The sequence below is a fragment of the Nelumbo lutea genome, chromosome 3 (assembly GCF_056320005.1).
Source record: "Nelumbo lutea isolate HS-2025 chromosome 3, American lotus-T2T, whole genome shotgun sequence".
NCBI classification, from domain to species: Eukaryota; Viridiplantae; Streptophyta; class Magnoliopsida; order Proteales; family Nelumbonaceae; genus Nelumbo; species Nelumbo lutea.
The window spans coordinates 10,514,152-10,532,062 of NC_142686.1; the positions used below are offsets into that span (position 1 = coordinate 10,514,152).

Below are 17,911 nucleotides of genomic sequence, written 5' to 3' on the forward strand. Positions count from 1 at the left end.
GATTTGGGTTTCTGAATTAAGGGTCTATTTAAATGTTTTAAGAAGACCGACGAAGTCTTCGCGGTGGTTGTGGTTGTGGATCACTAAAGGACGAACTCGCAGTTGTGGCCACAGACCAAGGCGTATGTTATCCGGGGAAGAAAATTGAAATCCTTTTCACTTTGTTGACCGGTTGACCCTCTAAAATCTAAATTCATTCACTTTTGGAAGTTGTCACTCTCCTCTCTCTCCAGGGAGGGGGATGACCTACAAAAGCGATGGCGTATGCGTATACAAGCGGACTATGAAAATGCAACCAATCTTGGGTAAACACGCCCTTGAATTGAACTTTTGATACAAATGCAACCAATTTTGTTCAGTCCACCTAGGTATTTTTATTAGTTTTTTTTGGGTTTTATTTACCTTGGAAAATTCACAACCCACTTATGAGCAGTGTTTTCAACCAGCCGGTTGAATTGTTCAAACGGCCATCCTATCAAGATTCTGGGTTTGGTTTTAGTCATAGTTTTTAAAACTGAATCGGTCAGGGTCCGGTTACCAGTTCGAACAGTTCTATCATTCGACCCGAACGGTTGGCCCGTTCTGACAAAAAAATTAAAAAAAATTGAAGAACGGTCAGAACCGTTCGAACAGTTTGAATAATTTGAATGGTTAACCGGCCGGTTCAGCGATTTGCTGACCAAAATCAACGGTTTTAAGGGAAAAAAGCGATTTTGGGGAAAAATGAAACCGATCAAGTGACTGGTTCCTGGTTTTTCTGGTCCGATTTTGAAAACTATGGTTTTAGTAATACTCAGAGAATAGTCAAAAAAATGTGGAGTCATATGGTTGGACCATTGACCTGTTAAATCCAATAACAGGATCACAGATTGTATACTAAAATGCACGTATATATAAATTTCGGGAAGCTATAACTATGCACTCTAATATTCAATTGGGATGATTTTTTTTAGTTAATTTTCAAAATCTATGCGTCCCAAGGGCCGTAGGCACCTTGGCCTGCTATTTTTGTCCAAAAAAGCCTTTATCTCCATTTGGCCCGCTACACACATGCACACACATATATGTACGGATTTACATATTGTTGATGTGGTATGATCAGACCCATTCTACCAAATAATCAGACCAGTGACCACTTGAAATAAAAATGATACTACCTCTAGGTTGGTTTTTAAAGCATTGCTTGTGAGTGGACTGAAGTTACTGGACAATAAAAAATTTAAAACCCCTTAACTTTTCCTCATGATTGTTAACTGACCCTCAAACTTTTTCCTTATCCTCAGTTTGAAAGGAGTATAAATACAAATATATTAAACTATAAGATTTTACACTACATATTTATATTTGTATTTTGTATGTATGCAATGTACATATTTACATTTTTACTCCTTCTAAACTAAATACAAATACAAATTTATAGAGTACAAAATCTTGTATTTTATATTATTTCGTATGTATTTACATTGTAATTATTTGTATTTGTACTCTTTTCAAATAAGCCATAATTGAAACAAACTATACAATCTACAACTTCCAAGTGGTCAATCAGACCCCTTAGTCTTAATGAATTAATTTGGCAGAAAATCTAGTAGCTCGTTGTACATGATTTTATTTGTAGCTTACTCGAATATTCTGCCAAGTGCCAAGTCGTTAAAAGAGAATAATCCTTACGTCACCAAGTATTTCTCAACCATCACTTTTGAGGGAAAAGGGGTCAGGGAAGTTATTAATGATGCCTAGCACCAATACCCAAAAAAAGAAAAATAATACCCCATTCGTGAAGCTCAGCGGCTTCTGAGATGATAGGAAACTCTGAATAAACCAGATCGGGTGTCACTCTGACAGCAGGCCATTTTTTGGGCGTCCCTTCAACCAGTTAAGAATTTAAGATCGCATGCCCTAAAGCAGCTGAACCTAATACTCAGCTTAGCTCTCCCAAACGAGTGCCAGATCTACGCACTTGACGCCAGGTGCGTACGCTCGCCTATGAAAAATTGAAAAGTTATCAATAAGTCAATATTCACAAGGTTGGCTTTGATTGGTCAAGCTTTCAAACGTGAGATATGGACTCCATGACTTCACTTCCGGCCAGTAGTGTGTGGTTTCTTTTTATGTTCACGAATCAAGAACTGAAGATAAGAGTTTCGGAGCAATAAAAGGCTGGAGTGGATCCTAACGCCACTTTTATTGTTGAAATGATGTTTTTATTGTTCAATTCGCCCATAAATTTTGGGCCCATATCCACTCTTCTATGGCTAGTTGGCTACCCCTGTGTGAATTGTGATTATTGTTTTAAAAGGCATCCAAGGTGAGGCGGCCAAAAAAATGCATGGCCTCGGTAACCTCTTCAAGATGTTGCAGGGCGGTAGAATAATTGAGGCAGTACCCTAAAAAACCTGGAACGGGATCTGCTCCTTATACAGGGCGCCTCACACCGACCTCACATGCACATCTTATCATTCATGTTATTATTCATGAAAGATGTTTTCAATGCAGAGTGGATGTGCCTGTGAAACACCCATGTGTGAGGAGCAGATCCCGTTTCAAAGACTTGAGTTTAAGGGTTTCTAATAGGGTAAAATATGTAAAAAGATGAAAGAACATTAGGGAATAGGGACTTGGGGTGGGACCGTGGGAGTCAAAGAGTAGAGGGTTTCCCTCTTTTCTTATTCGTGGTTCAAACGAAGTGAGAACTACAAATGAATCGTGCTCTCCTCAGCGGCTCAACTTCCATTGAAACGGCTATTAAGGTGGTTTTTCCCCCTTTTTTTTCTTCTTTCTTTCTTTCTTCTTCTGACGCAACTGCACAAGGGTTTCTCCCTTCTTCTATTCTTCTCCTTTTTTTTGGCAGCTAACCTCTCCAAGTTTCAGTATGCTTAAGAGAACATGTCCGAGCAAATTTGAGTTAAAGCACCCCTTTTTGGCAGCTAAGAAATATATAGAAGCCATTTACTCAAGCGAAAAGAATTCCAAACAAACCCAAGATAAATATTTTTCTAATTTGTCAACCAGTCATTTTTCTATCGATTTTGACGACCATTCCTACTAATACTACAGAATTGCCAAGATAGAGTTGTGAGACAATATACTTCAGCTCCGACTCCGGCGTTGATCTCTGTAAACATAGATCAGACATTAGGATATATTGGATTCCATTGTCTAGAGAGAAGAATCATGAAGAAATTGGGGAATTTAACCATTTTATTGTTGGTAGAACAAAATTTCAACCTATACTGCAACTTCAGTCACCCACTAAATGGGCAAAATTACACTGAGCACTAAAATCATACCACAATTCTTTCCTTATTATTTTCTTTCTGTTTTTTTTTTTCTGGGGGAGTGGGTGTACCGTCTATTTCCTATTGACAAATCTAATACAAAGTGAGCAGGTTAGGCCATGACTACCATCAAGACTTTGGATGTGATCATCCACATTGAGGTGCTATGAGACAATCAATTGCTGTACCAGTTTGAAGGCTTAACTGCAAAGCAGGCCATTTACTAAATGGCTTCATACTCTCAACAGTCTTGGCCTTGGGGAAGAATGATTATGCATGTAAGAGAATCACAGATGAATAGAACAGTGGCATACCCATTAGCATAAGGCGAATCACGAGCATGGCGATATGGTGGGGACCTGCTGTAGCTGCGGCCACGGCGTGGTGTTATGCTGCGACGTCGTGGAGATCTTTTTCCTCGAGGGCTATAACTCCTGTAGCATAAAAAATGCCCTTTTTTTTATATTGGCAAAATCAATAAACTGAAATATCCATGCAGTATGACACCGCACAGAAATCCTTTCAACTTTAATCAGTAGCATTTACACTTCACACTTTACAGGAAACTTCACAAACAAGATGATTAACCTGTATAAAGGACAGCCTGTCTACCTAGGGCATACACATTAAAGGAGATCAACAGTCAATCCTCATAATTAATGGTTCCCGTCAAGGTTTAAAAAAATATATTACCCAATGCTAGTCCTGGATACCCACGGTCATGGGAGGGGTGGACCACACACGGTCACATGGGTCTATCCTCCAGCATTTTAAAGCAAAGTGACCACTCTAAGAAATGAAGATATTTCTCGCACTTGTCAGCCAAAGGTTTTACCAATTCAAGTAATGGCCCACCCTTCTTTTATCTAATAGAAATTTCTTTTGTAAAAAATAGCCCCTATTCCACCAGGATTAAATTATATTACCTCACTCTCAAACTTCTAATCCTTTTACAAATCTTCCTAATTCTATTGAATTACCTTTTTTGAGAAAGTATCGTATTAAAGAAATCAAAAAATTACATCAGCCCATGACCCGTGTACATTGAGAAGCTGCACGTTGGAAATGTATAAGTATTGTACTACTATCTAATCCTTTTTATCTCATCTAAATATCTATTTTCTTTTTTCCCCTTAAAAAAGATACCCCCAAAATTTAGAAATTTATATGAAAATTAAACTCCTACATAACATAAATGAGAAATTGGTACACATGAGCCAAAAATTAACCAGATCAGGAATTCTTTGGGGGTGGGGGGAGAAGAAGAAGAGGAGCTGAATCCACATATCCACATATCCCATACCATTATCCATATCTCAACATCATAGAATGCAAGGAGGTTAACGTCTCAGTCTTACAAAAAGCATTCTAAACTGAAGATTTCTTAACTACATAAAGTCTCCTAGGCTGAATCACTATGAACCATATGAACTTTCCTAAGAGAACCATTTTAACATCAACACTTGAATTCTATAAGCAACTTACTAAGAAATCCTAATTCCTAATAACCTTGCTTACTTTCACATGACAATAACTAAAATTTCCTTTGAGTTAAAAATTACATAATACAAGCAGCTAATATGTAAAATAAATACTTTGAACCAAGGTTCAAAATATCGGACTGTATCAAGGCTCACTTCCTTTTTTTTAGTTTTTTTCAACCTGGTTCAGAGGGGTCGGTTTAAGGCCCATCTACCCCCTGAACTAGGTCAGACCCCAAAAACACCCACTGTAGGGGTGTATTGGGAGGTCACTGATACGATACATATCAGCCGATATGACCTGATACGCATCGAAATCCTTGCTTTGAACAACATGTATTATGGAGAAAACTTGAAACATACCTACGACCATAACTTGGGCTCCTACGGTATCGTGGACTGGGGCTTTGACGCCGTCCACTTCCAAGGCCTCGTGACCCAATTCGTAAGCGACACTCTCGAGCAAAATGACCTGGTTCACCACATTCATAGCACTTCAAATCTTCACCTCCACCACGGCCACGTCCACCACCACCACGGCCTCCACCACCTCCCTTAGAATTATGAGAAAGCTCCACACGCCAGCCATTCTTCCCTGTTAAAATACTATATTAATAACTAAAAGCATCCAGTAAGCAGTAGCCAAAACACGAGTGAAAAAATAGAAAAAACAATTCCAGCCCAGCCAAATAAACACAATATATGCATTTATGCTGATGTTATTTTGGAAAGAAAATACTTATCTAACAGTTCATGGCAGGACACCATTTGAAAACAAGGTTCAATTGTTATATAAGAATAAATTAAACACCTAGAGGTGTATACCTCATCTGTCTGCATATGTATGCCAATATCAGCCCCAGCCATAGTTTTCAAGGCACCAAGGTGAAGTTAGCCAACATGGGAAACACCTAGTCACCTAGGCAGCCACCTAGGCATCAATTAGGCGAAGGATCTTTTCTTTTTAAACAAAACCCTAAATCCTAGGGTAGTTCCCCAAGTTTCATAGCAACCAGGAATCATCTTTCACTAATAATTATAAACTTCAAACCAAAACATAGAAAAATCAACATATTCATGAGCAGGAAGAATCATGTATGTTGATTGGATGAAATGTTCAAGTTCTCCCTTGCTTCTTAGTTCAGGCTTTGAGGTCTTCAAGAGTTCAAGAGGCATCCACTACTTGTGTGTCAATTGAATCCAAATGAAAAAGAACATAAAAGAGAAGCTAGTATATGAACTATGATCATAAACCTACAATATGAATATATTTAGTTTAATAATGTCTATTGTAATATTATATGACTAAAATATCATAAAAATATAAAAATATTTTATGGTGCCTTGTACAAAAATAGCTAGGTGCTTTGGTGAGGCGACCTTCCATGGGTGCCTTGTCACCTAGGTGTCACCTTGACAACTATGGTCCCAGCTAACCAAGGTCTTGGGTGAGTGCACCAGATAAGGTACTAACCCTTGGCATTTTGTTGCACGGAGTGGATACTCTCAAACCCGAACCTGCATTCTCAACAGGCAGTACATACAGGCAAACATAAACATCAAAAATAAATATTGATAGAAATGCAGGCAACAATATCAACCAGTTCATCTGTACAACTTTTGATAGATCAGAAATTCCTACTGCAACATATCAACTGTTAAAAGAATGAAATTAGAACATCCAAAACTCACATTACATAAAATATGCCTGTAGACATTAACCTACTTGAACAAAAGCTTTTCTCAAAGTGTAGAGAGAAACATATGAAGCAGTTTTCAGCGACCAATTTCAGCAGAGTAGGCAGAATGCCACTTCGGGGGAAGTAGATTTATTATGATAGATATCAAGAAGGTTTTTTTGAAGGAAGCAATTTACAAACCCAGTCTACAAAAATCTACAGTTGTAGGTCTATGAGGGCATATTTGGAGCATTATCAGGTCCTGCATGAGAACCCTACATCTCATTATTGGTTTCAGGGTCCTTGGACATCTTTCTCTTAGTGACAATAACTATAATCCAAGTTGTTCTTGATCTCTTCATGATTTGTTGGACCAGCATGTTTCTGTATCAACTTAACTTATTTAGTTAAGTGTTTATTTTATTTAGTTAAAGCAGTCCATATGTTTATCTCAGTCTTGAATATAGAATCCAACATAGGTTTCTTTATCTTTTTGTATAAAAAGAGTGCTTGGGTTCCAAAAAGGTTTTAAGATGCATGATTGCTTTTACAGCAAGCATGAGGGGAAAAGTCTTTTGACTCTCAAATTTGCATTTTGGCCATCAGCACTGACATCAAAAACCATCTTTAAAGGTAAATCTCCCAGATGAACAATGAGAATGTTAACCATGAGCAGCAAATAAAACAAGTTATATAAGGATTGGAGTCAAAACTACAGAATCATCTAATGAAAGTTAGCTGGCAAAAATATTACACTAAATAAAATCAAAATGAAAATACGAACTAATAGACATAATTATTGTGGGCAAAGCACCAAGATAAACAACTTAACTAGAAAAAGTATAATTTCTACTTACCATCCAATCCACGGATTGCATCCAAAGCATCTCTACGATCATCAAACTCAACAAATGCATAACCCGGTGGCTTTCTAGCCACCCAGACACTGCATTAATTTCAGCGAAGATAGATAGAGGTGAAAACAAAAATGATGTATCATTTGAAATCAATATTAACACACTACTAAAAAGATTCTGTTGATATGCTCAATCAGACAAAATATAAAACCAACAGAAAACACCAAGTACAGAAATAGACTTAAGAAACATAAATTCGAATGTTGAGGAAAACCAATGAAAACAAGGCTGTCCTCCATGGGGTAGGCCCAAGAAATAAAATTGCAACACATAGTGTCAAGAATGAACAGCAATGCCTTGGCCAAAAGTTGTCTTTTTCCTTGCTTTTTTCTTCCCAAACTCTGCAGGTTTCAATCTATGTTTGTGAACTTGTTAGAAGATTGCCAAAAGTTGATATCTCTTCCCTTGTGGATTTCATCAAAGGATTTGCAACCCTCCTTTGAAGATCATAAAGACATTGCAAGGAAGATATCTGAATTTCAACTAGATGTTTAGGGAAAAAGCTGCATGTTTCACATTGTCATGCAGAGAGAAATGATTGGACTGGGGACTTACTAATGGTTACATATTAGTTCTACATATGCTTTCTCATTGTTCATCTCTTTTAACAATCACGTAAGAAAGAGAGCCTTAATAACTGATCCTTAGCATAAGCCTATAGTTTTCATTTTAACTTTGATTTCAAGAGTTGGACCATGCTCAATCATTTTTATGAAGCTTCATACACAAGCTTGAATTCACAATAGCTAGTATAGCTCTATAATGATTGTATTGTCACTTCATATAAACAACATGCTGTGTTTCCCCCAACAGACATTTCATTTCTCCTTGTCTGCTTTTTTTTCTCTATTTATATGACCTATGTCTTACTTTAATGTTATGTCATAAAACTACCATTAATCACTATGACTATAAAAGCCATTATTAGCATGTTATTTAGGATTGTTTTTTTCCTTTACAGTAACAACAGAGATATATCAAATTATTAATATAAAAAGGTGGGAAATGGGGGAGAATGGAGGACAAAAACCTAGAGCTTTACACAGGAAGAAAAAGAAATTTCAACATCAATGAAGTAGAATTGTAAATCCCCATAAGGAAACCAACGTCCATCTATGCATGGCCGAATACCAATATACTTCCTCCATTTAACACCAACTCTAGCCAAACAGTCTACCAAAGAATTGGTAGTTCATTGGACAGATCTGAAAAAGATGTTCACTCTAGAAGCCAAATATCTAGTCATATATTCTTGTAGTGATAGCTCTCCAGTTTAGGATTATCATTACAACAATAACATGAAGTATTTTATAGAAGTTCATGTGAAACACTGTATGTTATATTAAAACAACAAAAAAAAGAAGAAGAAAATTTAAGGCAGCGCCATGCAGCCCTTCTAGAAGTACAAAGCAAGGGTGCCAAATATTAATCTCTCCAGAAATGGTAAATAATATTAAATTAATAGATAGTTTTCCAAAGCAGGAAAAAAAAAGAAAGTCAAAGTGGAAACTCCTTATAAGGCGTATCCTTTCTTCTGGTATCTTGTTTATGAGGGTTAACTAGCAAGTTTTTTGCTTTCTTCAGCTTGGATCAATTGAGCCCCATCCAGGTGGTACAAGAACTGTCATGCTAAATGCCCAGTGTCAGCACGGCTATAGCCTTTACTTTCAAGGTGTGCTGATAACACCACTAACAAGCAATTTTGATTTTCCTTTTATTATTAACCCAGAAGGGCATAAGAGTCACTCAAGCTTAATTCTTTTTTTTTTATCAGTGAAAATGATTTTATTAAAAAAGAGAATATTAGTACAGAGAATGGGTAGTCTCGGCTACCCCAATGTCCAAAGACATTCCACCTAAAATTTGCTTTATAGACTTACAACAGAGACCAAAAACAATGTTCCCTGTTAGCCCCTTGCTTTGCTAGCTGATCCACAAACCCATTTGCTGCTCTTGGAGTCCACTGTAATAAAACCTGCATATCCTTTGTGGAGTGATTAATTTTCTTAACCTCATTTCTGAATACCCATGGAGCCTTTCCATCCTGCTTCATCCAGCTTATCACCACTTTGGAGTCACCTTCTACAACCAACTTCCTTACACCTATTTCCGAGGCCTTTTGTATACCGAAAACCAGAGCTTTTAGTTCAACTGTAATAGAGTCTCCCCACCCAATAGGGCCGGAAAACAGCCCCACTACATTCCCCCTGTCATCTCTAATGACCCCACCAATACCAACCATGCCTGGGTTGCCAAAACTGCTCCCATCAAAGTTTAATTTGAGGAATCCCGCTTCAGGAGGATTGCAGCTTCTTACTACCTTCTTTTTAGCAGATGACGAGGAAGCTACAGTCCTCCTGTTCCTGATTATATCATTCACAGTAAAGTCTAAGAATGACTCCATTGATTTTACTCATGAAGTCACTTTTAACATAATCCCCTCCATCAGTAATTCCTTACACCTTTTCTTCCCTTCAAAAATCCTCAGATTTCTTTCTTCCCATAACATCAAAGTACTGCTGCCCGTGTGCATCTCCATAAGGTTTTCCCCCTTCTTCTATGGCCACCTGAAAGTGGAGGCTTCAAACAAACTCCCCAGGCTCACCAGGGTATCCCACCTGCAACCAAAGAGAGAAAAGAACCACTCCCCTATGCTGCTAGCTATAGGACAGGAAACAAAAATATGAAGAGCAGTTTCACCATTAGATTCACACAAACAACACCAATTAGGTGAAAGGCACCAGCCAGGCCTCCTCCTCTGCATCAGATCACAGGTGTTAATTGCACCATGGTAAACTTCCAACAAAAGGCACCCACTTTAGGGGGAATAGGGCGACACCAGACTTCACAGAATGGAAAATGGACCCCAGGTTGAAAAGAAGTCAAAGCTTTGAAGAAGGATGCACAACTGAACTCACCAAGGGGGTTAGGAATCCAAATTCTAGTGTCTTGCTTGGTAGAATCTATACAAATCCCATCAAGCAACTGAATAATAGCAGACACCAAATGCAACTCCGAGTCACGCACATTTCTGCGGAGACCCAGGTTCCAAGCATACCCAGATTGCGAGGGAGAGGGGGACAGGAAATCAGCAACCGGTCTTCCTTTAAAGTGGGACAGGGCAAAAACTGAAGGGAATAAAGTCTTTAAAGAAGAGTCACCCACCCAAACATCTTCCCAAAATTTGACTTTGTTACCTGAGTTGAGATCAAACCTGACATGATCAAGGAACAATGGGAGGAGTTTGTGAATCGCTTTCCACGGTGAAGCACTAGAAACCCTATAAGACACTCCAGCACCCCAACCATTTTCAGAGAGCCCATGAATACTAGTCACAATTTTGTGCCACAACCTATCTGTTTCTTGTGGGAACCTCCATAACCACTTTCCTAGTAGAGCCTCGTTCTTTTCCTTCAACCTTCCTAACCCCAATCCTCCAAATTCTTTCCTCCTAGTTACAAGATCCCATCTTACTAAATGATCTTTCTTCTTCTCGCCCGGTTCCCACAAGAAATCCCTCATTATTCTCTCTAATTTCTTTCTCACAGCTTGAGGCAAAACTAAACACCGAGAGGTCGTAAACTAGAAGATTTGCTAGGGTAGACTTGATAAAAAGTAATCCTTCCAGCCAAAGAGATATAATTCCTCTTCCACACCACAAGTTTCTTTTCAAACCTTTCCACAACCGGATTCCAAAAATCTATGCTTCTAAGATTTGCACCAAGGGGGAACCCTAAATACTTGAGTGGCCACTCACTGCTTAAACATCCTTGTTCCTCGACCCAGACATTAAGCTCTTATAGTGCTAAATTGATCCCTACCACCTAGCTCTTGTGGAGATTCACTCTTAGATTTGTCACTTTTTCAAAGAGTTTTACCAACATTCTCAGATTTCTTGCCCCTAACTCATCACCAGCCTCAGAGAAGATAATGATGTCATCCGTGAATTGTAGATGAGTTAGCACCACCCTCTCCCTTCCTACTTTCCAACCCCTTAACAATCCTACCTCCGTTGCCCTCGAGATCAATCTGCTAAAGACCTCAGCTAAAATGGTGAAGAGGAAAGGGGACAAAGGGTCCCCTTGTCTCACACCACTTAGTGCACCAAAGAAGCCTTTAACTACACCACTCACCAACACCGAAAAATGGGAAGATTGAAGACATCCTTTAATCCATATACACCATCTTGCCCCAAAACCACACTTCCTCAAAGCTTCAACTAAGAACTCCCAATCCACCAAGTCATAGGCTTTCTCTAGATCTAACTTACACACAATGCCCTTCCTTCTTGCTACCTTGAAATCCTCCACACACTCATTGGCAATGAGTATTTGATCTGAAATTTGTCTATCTTGGATGAAGGCCCCTTGAAAATGAGATATGATTGACGGGAGGGCCTTTTTTAACCGGATAGAGAGGACTTTTGCAAGGATTTTATACTAACTTGTCACCAGATCAGCCTAAAATCCTTAGGGTGGCAGGCACCAGATTTCTTGGGAACCAACGCAATGAAAGTGGCATTTACCCCTTTACTGACAATCCTCCTATCACAAAACTCCACAAAGACTCGCATCAGATCATCCTTTAGCCATTCCCAACAATCCTGGTAGAAAGCCATAGTGAATCCATCGGGCCCGGGAGCTTTAGAGCGGTCCATGGAAAAAACTGCTTCCTTCACCTCATCTAATTCAAAATTTCTCTCCAGACTCCTACTAACGGCAGCTTCTAGGACTGGCCAATCAAAACCTCCCAACTTCCATCTTTTTGAGACAGGCCTTCTTAAGATTGATTTAAAATGATCCACCCAAGCCTCTGCAATCTCGTCATGATTAGTTAAAGTGCAATCCTCCAATTCTAACATAGAGATCAAATTCTTCCTTTTTCTCCCATTCGCAACCATGTGAAAATATTTTGCATTCCCATCCCCTTCTTTGATCCAGCGCACTCTTGATTTCCATCTCCAAGTCATTTCTCCTCTAAGGAGTGTAGAATCCAACTCTTTTCTTAAATTAAATCTCTCCTCTCTTTCTCCTACATCCAATGAGCCAGATACCTCCTTTTTATTTAATTCTTCAATCATGTTTATAAGAGAAGCCTTCCTCTCTTCTATCCTCCTGAACTTATTCGGATTCCACTCCTTGATTTATGCTTTTAAATTCCGAAACTTCCTTCGAAATCTAATCCCTTCCCACACAACTTGGGGGTTATCTTCCTTCCACCACTCCTCAACCTTACGCATAAACTCCAGGACCGTTAACCACATGTTCTCAAATCTAAAAGGCATCAGCCCTTCGTCGTTCAACCCTTGTCCGATACATATCGGCCAGTGATCTGAGGTGACCCTAGGTAGTGTCCTGCCCACCATGTTATTCCAATGTTCCTCCCAGTCCAAAGACACAAGAAACCTATCCAACTTTGAGCACATCGGGTTCTCCTGACAGTTAGTCTAGGTATATCTATATTGTCTAGTCCCGATTTCCTTCAGTTCAAATGTGTCTATAAAATTATTATATCTTTTCATACTAGTGGTTATCCTTTGTCTTAGATTGTTCGATTCGGCAGTATGTCTAATCACATTAAAATCCCCCCAAGCACCATGGGCCTTGCCACAAACCTCTCACATCTGCCAATTCTTCCCACATCTCATTCCTTTCCCTATACGAATTAGGCCCATAAACATTCGTCAACACCCAGTTAAAATTATCATCCAAATTCTGCAATTTTAACGACACTAAGAACCTACCTATTTGTTCCTCCAAACATTCAACCGTATTCTCATTCCACATAGTGCCTATTCCTCCTTATGCACCACACGACGGGGCCATTGTCCAACCTATGTCTCTACCTCCCCAAACACTTCTTACCCACCTTCTATCAATCTCTTGTGCCTTAGACTCTTGGAACATCACCACATCTGGTTTTTCTCTACTTAACACTTCCTTTACGATTCTTCTTTTCGCTACCCTCCCCAACCCTCTAACATTCCAGCTTAAGATCTTCATATCATCATCACAGCATTTACCCCAATTTGTCTTTAATCTTCATCCTGTCCTTCCACCTATCCCACCACCCCTCACCCTCTTACCACACCCTCCTCTCTGTTTTTTCATATCCCTTACCCGCCTCTTGTCTAGTTTTTCCTTCTCAATCAACCCCTTCTTCTGAGACTTGTCTGAGCCTAAATGTGAAATTTTCAGCCCCAACTTCTCAGCCCACTTCCTTAGTGTTAACTCCTCATCAGATTCACCCTCCCCCTAATCCTCAACTTCCTTCTCTCTATCTTCTACCATCCTTGTTTTCCTGCCATCATCCTCTCTGCTATCCCCCACAACATCAGTTGTTGCAACCTCCCCCACCACATCCCTTGCTCCCCCGACAGTCTGGGCACCTACAGTATTTTGAGGCTCTCTGTGAAAATGGTTCTCGACTATAGTGTCTGCAAGGATAGCACAATCACCATTAGTAACCAAAACCGAATTCACACAGTTACCTTGGATACCTGGTAAACCTAGGATGAAAATAGGATGACTCAGTGAGAGCATACAGATGGCATCCCCAGATCTTGACTCAGTGAGTGTTGCTAGTTGGTCAATTTCTTTCTGAATCAAATGGCCATGGCCTGGATCTGGCACTTTAACCTTGATTGGTGCATCAGCATTTATCTCCTAGCTCGCCTCACTCAATCCTAAAGATGCTCCCTGACATTATCTATAGCTCTGGTTTGGTTCCTCCTCCTTTGACGGCAAGTTTTCTACAGCACTTGAAGACATTATGGCTATCAACAGTTCCAGACTAGACTAAATCTGACCAGCTTGTTCATCTAGATTAAGCTTAAAAAAAGCTTCCATGTCGCCCAGCTCCAGTTCCAAACCTTGGTCGCAACTAGCTAAGGAGTTTTCACCCGAACTAGAAAACACTAATTCTTCCTCCGAGTCACACCAATCCGATTCGCTAACTATCTATGTACTAGTTCTCTGCCTAGAAAATCTTGGATTAGGGTGCTCTGTCACCCTCTTTGGCCATGGGTTCCATCTCAGATCGCCCCCATTCTACCTCCTGTTCGAAGTCAGAGAAGAAGAAGACGATGATAGACCCTTGGTTCTGTTTATCAAAGGTCCCACGGGTTGCCTCACTTGATGACTTAAAGCATCATGTGACACCTTTGTCCTATTTTCTGTTCAGTGGGCCGAGTTGAATAGGTTTGAGCCGACTCGGACCACTGGCTCGTCTAAGGTCTGGTCGATTAATTTACTCCCTAGTGGGCCCACCCCATTCTCTACTCCAGCCCCATTCATTAGTATTTCTTTAAAAGAGAAATCTCCCACTTCCCTAACCCCATTTTTTGAATACATTTCTTTTTCTAGAATCCAACCCTTCCAGACTATTGGCTTTTCAACTTCCTTAGCAGTACATAAATTACCATGTTTCTTACGCAACTGTCTTGCGCCTTCTCTGTCGCCACCACGTGTCACTCAACAAGCCAAGTCACCATCTTTTTCAACCTTCGAACTCCCATTCCATAATGCTGCTTCCAACTCCGACGCTACCCATATCTTGCTCCATGAGCCCTTGGCTAACAGTTCGAACGACCGAGGTACTGTGTCAGGCTTCACTCCTGCAATTCACAATCCAGCAGCCTTCAGATTTGTTTTCTTGTAGGAGATGAAGACACCACCCAACGCAGCTGCAATTTTCTCCAGTAGGCACTTTCGCCATTGATTGAAAGGCAGGCCAACCAGCTTCAACCGAAAGTCACCATTGTTGAAAGTCTTCAAGTTACAGCAAGGACACCAGTTCTCCACCATTATAATGCCCTCCTTGGTTTGAACTGTGGTGAAACCTACCTTCTCCAACCCCACATCCAGTATCGCCTTGTTCTCTTTAAATGGTATGAGGATGATCGTTTGCTTCAACCCCAACTTCTTGGAAACTTCTTCCAGGACATGTTTCCAATCTCCCACTTTGTTCTTCGCAGAGAGGACTAGTGTTCTCCTCCAGTCTTCACTTTCTCCTTCCAACAATATCTTGGGAACAAGAGTGGAGAGGGAGACCAATGTGTTCTCATTTTCCTCTGTATCAATTTCTAACCCCAACTTCTCCAGTATTTTCCTTCTCTCCTTCATTTCCTCCTTCGGTCCCACCTTTCTCCCCATCATTCTATCTTCTTCTTGCTTTTGCTTCTCCACCTACCCTTGAAACTCTATTCTTCGAACACTGGTGACAAATCGATGCAATTCATTAGCAAACCCGATCCAACCCCCCATATTTTTGCCTTCTGGTATAATAATCATCTGTTTCTCCCCTTTTCAAATCTCTCTTCCAAGGTCACGAACCAGCCTCCTGAGTTCCTTCTTCTACTTGCCAAATATTCTTTGCTAGGTGTTTTGAAGTTATCCCTCCAGTTCGAGCACCAACTGACATTCACTGCTCCATCGGGGAAGGTTTGGAACCAAAATATCGCCTCCCCCACCAGAAAAACTGCCCCTTTTCTACCTTCCCTAATCTTCAATGTGAAAACCTTATGATGAAGCATCTCCTCCACCAGCAGTTCTTCGGATTCCACCTTTAAGAGCCTTCTCCTTTTCCTTACTGGTGAAAACTCTCCTTCTCCAGCACAAACCATCTTCCTCGTTGGGAGAGATTCTTTTGCCTTGGCCTAGGAGAGGAAAAATCCTCAAGCTTAATTCTTTCAAACACTAACCACTAAAAGAAGAAGAGAAAAAAGGGCATCAAGGATAACAATAACAGAAAGCAAGCTCTAGGGTATACATGCTTCTCTCTTCTGTCTGATTTTAGGACTCGCTATTTTTATTTTTTGTTGATTGGTAACTTTGGACTCACTATTTTATTGATAATCACTGTTGCACCTTGACAATCGAGCACATTAATTAACTAGGCTTGATGACATCTATCGCTTAACCTATAACACAAATAAAGAGATACACACAAAATGCCATAATAACAAAAGAGAAGTCTTCCAAAAAACAGTTACTTTAACCAAGAAGAGAGAGAATATCCCACAAATAGATGCACAACATTTTAACCCCCACAAAACAACTTGGACAATAAAATGACGCCAAATCCGTGAAGGGTTTTATGATAGATAAATAGGTGGCAAGTTGTTGCGGTACCTGTTCTTTCATGGAGCATGGAAAATATAGAAAACTTATTGATCAAAAAAATATAGAAACCTTTTAAAGAGCAACCTCCTAAGCAAATGTTTAGTCTTTAGGAGAAGTGACCAGGTCCAGTGAGCGAAGGCTTTAAATGGTGGTTGGAGGTGTTGGATTTAGCATTAGCAAAGGTGCCCATTGAAGTCAAAAACGTTAGAAGCTTCAATAATTTCTGCCTAAAGACATCCATGGAAGGGGAGAGAGATTGAAACCACAAAGGTTGTAAGCTTCCAACGTTCTCGTCCTTAACAATGAAAAATAACGTGCTCAATATAATCAAAGCAGCTGTGGAAACTGAGTTACAAGTCCCCCTTTAGATAGCACCTTTCATCAAAGAGAAATCCCATATATACAACGAAATATGTTTTCCTCGAATTCGTGATACGGTTATCAGGAAAGAAAATAAATTAATAAATAAACAACGCGCACCAAATATAGTAAGAAAATGAAACAATGACAAAAATGTTAAGTCATTATCTACATTCCAATTATCATGGTATACAGAAACCTAAAACAAATAAAGACGAACAAATTCTGCCTTTCGTCTATCAAAATAGAAAATCGAAGGAATAAAAAATAGAAAAAGATTACCTCCGAAGAACACCATAAACTCGAAATTCATCTTCGAGTTCTCTTTCTGTAACTCTCGGATCCAAGTTCCCAACATATACTCGAGACATTATTATGCCAGACCAACTGTAGCCTAATGATCGAAGAAAAAGGGCATGAAATTTACACAAGCCTCGCAAGATAACAGTAACCCTCTCTGACGAGGACGAAAGAGCTAGGGTTTTCTTGATTGTTTACATGCAAGCCCGCAAAAGAAATGCAATTCAAATCACATACAAGAAATTCCGAGCTTACCACGAAAGAAAACAATAGGGTTTTAGTTTCAATCAACAAGAATACGCGCGAAGGACTCTGAAAATGGTAATTTTGAGACGGAGCTACTGAAAATCTGAAATACGAACAACTTCCAAGTTGTACGGATTTTTTAAAGCTGCTAATGGGTTGAATGATCCGCTTTCGCTCCCGGCTCCCGTTTAAAAGGAAAAGGAGAAAAGGCTCTTTTGACGGTGGATAATATCACCATGTTACTTAACCCGTACTAATTACAGGGCCAATAATATGAAGTATTTCAAATTTTCATTTTTTAAATCATTATATTAAAAACTTAATTTTTTATTTGATGTAAAAGAATTACCATATTTTATCTAAGAAATGACCATGTACTAAATACAGAGCAATCGCACATATGTATCATTTTGGTTTTTACTTCTTTTTATTTTTTATAATAATATTATTTTATTTGAATTTCACTATATTATAAACAAAATAATATTACTATAAATAGTGTTAGGTACTATAAATAATATTAGCTAA

At 39.4% G+C, this 17,911-nt stretch overlaps 1 protein-coding gene across 1 annotated transcript; it reads right to left on the reverse strand.

Annotated features, from left to right (window-relative positions):
- Window positions 1-2,917: 2,917 nt before the first annotated feature.
- On the reverse strand, window positions 2,918-17,489 carry LOC148862874 (serine/arginine-rich splicing factor RSZ22A-like). The gene is made up of 6 exons (XM_088977017.1): window positions 17,393-17,489; window positions 17,120-17,231; window positions 7,296-7,384; window positions 5,123-5,354; window positions 3,593-3,712; window positions 2,918-3,115 (listed from the first exon to the last, which is right to left on the reverse strand). The coding sequence occupies exons 2-6, from the start codon at window positions 17,206-17,208 to the stop codon at window positions 3,091-3,093; spliced, it is 555 nt and encodes a 184-aa protein (XP_088833143.1). The 5' UTR covers window positions 17,209-17,231; window positions 17,393-17,489; the 3' UTR covers window positions 2,918-3,090.
- Window positions 17,490-17,911: the final 422 nt, after the last annotated feature.